We start from the raw sequence: 4578 nt of genomic DNA on the forward strand, positions 1-4578 counted from the left end.
TTTTTTTTCTAAATGCATTCTTCAAAGGTAGTCAGTGTCCATATTTTGATTTGAATTAGTTTGTTACTGTTAATCTCTCGAAGGCAACATTTCATCCTCGCTCCCATCACTGGAAGAAGAAGAATGCCTCTGCTGCTGGCCATATATATCAGCAGTGACCAGTGTGAATATTTCTTTTGCTGGTGCAAATGCTTCACAACAGATGTTGTTGCATGCATGCCCTAACATGACAAATCTTTTCTTAAAGTTCCTCTTGTATCTTCTTGCACAGTTTTGGTAGCAACAGCAATGAAAGAGAAACAAGTCAAGTTCACTAAAACCTTTGTCCCCTGTGGCATCCATATGTTTGAGACCTTCAACACAAAACTGTTCTCCATGGTTGTTCTGAGTAAGAGGACAGTGAACCATAGGCAAAACTGTCCACTGCTGCTCCAACTGTCCACGGTCTCCATGAAACAATGGCTAAGTGAGAAATCAACCAATATAGGCCATGAAGGACTTACTACTGCAAGCGATTCAATCATAGAATCATAGAAGATTGGGGTTGGAAGAGACTTTAGGAGGTCATCTCGTCCAATCCCCTGCTCAAAGCAGGACCAACACCAACTCAATCATCCCAGTCAGGGCTTTGTCAGCCGGCCTTAAAAACCTCAAAGGATGGAGATTCCACCACCTCCCTAATCACCTGGACATTTGATGGCAGTCTCTGTTTCAACTCTTTCACAAAGTCCAAGATGAAATCTCGACACCTACATATGATGCCTTGGACAATGGGAATAGTTAGTATGTATTTTGAAAGTTCTAGCTGAAAGTGACTCCAAAATTGTCTATGAAAAGTGATAAGTTATTAGTCTCCGAGGCGATTTCATAGTTTAACACAGCAATGTTACGCAGGTTTTTCAAAACCCCCAGGGGGGCAACTTAACTCTTTCACTCCAGGCAGTGTCAGAAATAAATAAATGAGAACACAGCAATTCTGTCTGATCAAGGATGAAATACGAGTAAACATGCTCTTGTCTAACTCTGCAGTTTCTTATATTTAAGCACACAGAGACATAAGCAATAGGTGTAGAATATCCCACATATTTACCTAACATCTGGAACAGTATTGAGCAATTAACAGCAGGTTCTCAGTGGCCAGTTGCTCACCCACCAGGGAGAAAGAGTGTCAGGAAAGCACATCTCTAAAGATGGCTTCAGAGGGCTGCTCCAAAGTACTCTGTATTAGGTAATCTTTTATAACTTCTACAAAACACATAGGTCATAGTGACCCCTACTGGATCATCACTTTTCCTAACTTTCAAAAAACTTCTACTATCTGAGGCATCTAAAGTCAAGGTTTGCATCCATTTATCTAATTTCTTTCTCATATATTTACTTGTCTGGCCACTCCTCCCATTCTGATTAGCAGAAACTGCCAGCTAGATTGTAACCTTGCATCTAAAAGCCTGCTTTCCAATTAACACTTAACTATGTGATGGTCTCTTTTATTAATTCATAGTGACTGAATGCACACCCTATGGTTGCAATTAGCTTGATCACGTTCTGGGCTACACACCCCTTAAATCTAGGGTAACATGGTCCAGTTCTCAAAAACACACAGTTTCACAACTCTCAGCAAGAAGTTCTAGTAGAATGTCCTCAATTCCTGCAGCAGCTTTCCTGTACTAGCACTTTCCAATGGAAACATTTGGTTTACCCTCCGGGCTTCCTGAATTATTGGTTTTAGAAAAATCAGGTAAATTTTGCTCACCAGATCACTGTCGTTATGAAAAAGAAGTTCAGAATTATAGTTGCTTTCTTTTTTTTTCCTTTTCTTTTCTTTTTGTCTATCAGAAAGCATAGCTTTATTTCACCAAACTGATCAAGAATGCTGTTCACACAGGGTCTAATGGGAAGCCACCTTGCTTCAAAAAGCTGCAGTGTCTTCTGCTGGTATGGAAGTAAAAGGAATGCCAAGTGACATGGTGTGTAGAGGTGGGGGCTGATGGGTGACACTGAAAGTGATCAGGATATGGTCAGAGAGAGGGAACTCAGCAACAGAGAGAGCAGTGCTTGGTGATGGAGTGATAAGATGTTAGGTGTGAGAAGCTTTAATGTCTGTGAACTTCCACAATGATGAGCTCAGCCAAACTTGGATAGAACACCCTTCATTAATGAGGAGATATCATTACCCCCGTTATGTCACAGAGGTTTGGAGTCAGTGGCCCCAGGTGATCACATTCTGCAGATATATTTGCGCACTTTATCACGAAGCTCTTTGGTTTTGATACCATAAACGATAGGGTTGAGCATAGGAAGGAGGAGGTAATAAAGGTTGGCGAAGATGATGTGTACATAGGGAGTGATGCCCTGATTGAACCAGTGTGTCAGAGTAGAGAAGAGGGCAAGAGTACAAGAAATCAGAATCACACAGATGTGGGCTGTGCAGGTGTTGAGGGCTTTCTGGTGGGCTTCCTTGGAGGGGATTCTGAGGACAGCCCTGATTATCAGAAAATATGACACAGCAATAACTGTCAGGTCAAACCCAAGGACTATAAATACTAACAATAAGACGTATATCCTGTTGACTTTGATGTCCCCACACGACATCTTTGCCACAGCCAGGTGGTCGCAGTACGTGTGGGCGATAATGCGGTTGGCACAGAATGGCAGCCTGCTCAGGAGCAGAGGCAGGGGCAGAATGAAGAGAACAGCTCTTGTCAAACACACTAGCCCTAGCTTAGCTATTCGTGCGTTGGTGAGGATGGTGGCATATCTCAGAGGGTTACATATGGCAACATAGCGATCCAAGGCCATTGTCATGAGGATGGCTGAATGTGTCACAGAAATCACGTGAAGGAAGCACATCTGGGTGAGACAGCCACCCACAGTAATGCCTTTCAAATTGAACCAAAATATACACAGTGCCTTTGGCACGATGGCAGTAGACGCGCTGATTTCTGTGAGCCCCATCATGCAGAGCAGCAGGTACATTGGTTCATGCAGGGTCTGCTCTTTGCCTACAACAAACAGAACCATGAAATTTTCCAACAGGCCAATAATGTAGAATGTAAAGAAAGGGATGGAAATCCAGATGTGAGCAGCTTCCAGGCCAGGGATGCCTGTTAGGATGAATGATGAACGGTCATAGTCACTGAGGTTGAAAGCCGCCATGAGGTGGTCTGTGCGTAGTTTGGGCTCAGAAATGCTCAAGATGTCTGTAAAGGGAAAGAAGCAGAGTGAGGAGGGTTACATGTTTTATAAGAAAAAGTACAATAAATATTGTATAGTTATGAACACTCGAGAAAGATTGGTGAACAGTGAGATGACAACATTTGCAGATGGCTCCAGATTATTTAGGTCATAGTCATGTCCAGAGAAGTCCTCAGAGGGAGCTAACCACGCAAGGTGAATGGGCAGCATGATGGCAGGTGGACTTCAATGTCAAAAACTGCAATGTGCATTCCCATTGGAGGGAAAAGCATGAATTCCTTAAACACCTTACAAGGTTCTACTTTAACTGTCTGAACTCAGGACAGGGAGCTTGGCATCATGGTACACAGCTCTGTAAACCCCTGCTCACAGTGCAAGTATGGCCAGAAACTAAGGAAAACATTGGGATGCAGGAGGAATGGGATGGGGAACCATAAAGGAAATAAAATGCCATGAGATCAATCAGTCAATGTTTCACGCTCCTCTGGCCTCCTCTGTGAAGTACGGGGCACCCTTTCCACACCTGTTATTATAGAACTAGAGGGGTTCCGGCATAGTCAACAAGAATGGTCAAGGGCCTGGGGAAACTCTTATATGGATAAGGTTGTAAAGTCTGGGATATTTACCTCACCAAGGAGGTGCATTAGAGGGGCCATGAGAAAAGTCTATGAAATACAGATTGGTGGAGAGTAGATGGAGACTGTGATCTCCCTGTCTCATAACACAAGATCAAGAGGACATTAAATTAAACCGAAAAGTAGAAAAATCAAAACCAATGGATACAAATGCTTTATTCGGTCAATGCCTAATTAGACAGAGGAACTCATTTTCACAAGAGGTATTTGAGGCTGTAAGGTAAATGATAATAACGAAGGATTTGGAGATTTACATGGATAGAAAGACGATCCATAAACAATCGTTACAGCTAAATAAATATTTTAGAATTTCTATATACCAAGGTGTTTCAAGGCACAAGCCAAGAGCTAGCTGTCAGGCATGAGGGTGACACCCTGAATCCACCTCCTGCTGGGTTTCTTACTTCTTCTGCTGTATCTGGGCTGTTGCTGTCAGAGACAGGACACTGGACTGGATGGACTATAGGTCTGATCCACATTGCAATTCGTATATTGAAAAGAGCCAAGTTTCCCCCAAGGAAACAATAATTTTAATTTTCAGAGGGGTAGCCATGTTAGTCTAGATTTGTAAAAGTGGCACAGAGTCCTCTGGCACCGTATAGACTAGCAGACGTATTGGAGCATGAGCTTTTGTGTAAGCAGAGACATGTGGCAACAACTCAGCTGCTAGCCATTCTCATGCCTGAATATCGATGAAGTTTGCAGATGACACAAAATTGGGGGATTGTAAATAATGAAGAGGACACAT

The 4578-nt window shown here is 42.8% G+C and overlaps 1 protein-coding gene across 1 annotated transcript; it reads right to left on the reverse strand.

Moving 5' to 3' along the window:
* Positions 1-2217: 2217 nt before the first annotated feature.
* Positions 2218-3156, reverse strand: LOC102938951 (olfactory receptor 52N4-like). The gene has a single exon (XM_007053434.2). It carries the CDS (start codon positions 3154-3156, stop codon positions 2218-2220), a length of 939 nt encoding a protein of 312 aa, XP_007053496.2.
* Between the last annotated feature and the right edge of the window lie 1422 nt (positions 3157-4578).

This window comes from Chelonia mydas, unplaced genomic scaffold (assembly GCF_015237465.2).
Source record: "Chelonia mydas isolate rCheMyd1 unplaced genomic scaffold, rCheMyd1.pri.v2 scaffold_78_arrow_ctg1, whole genome shotgun sequence".
Taxonomy (NCBI): Eukaryota; Metazoa; Chordata; order Testudines; family Cheloniidae; genus Chelonia; species Chelonia mydas.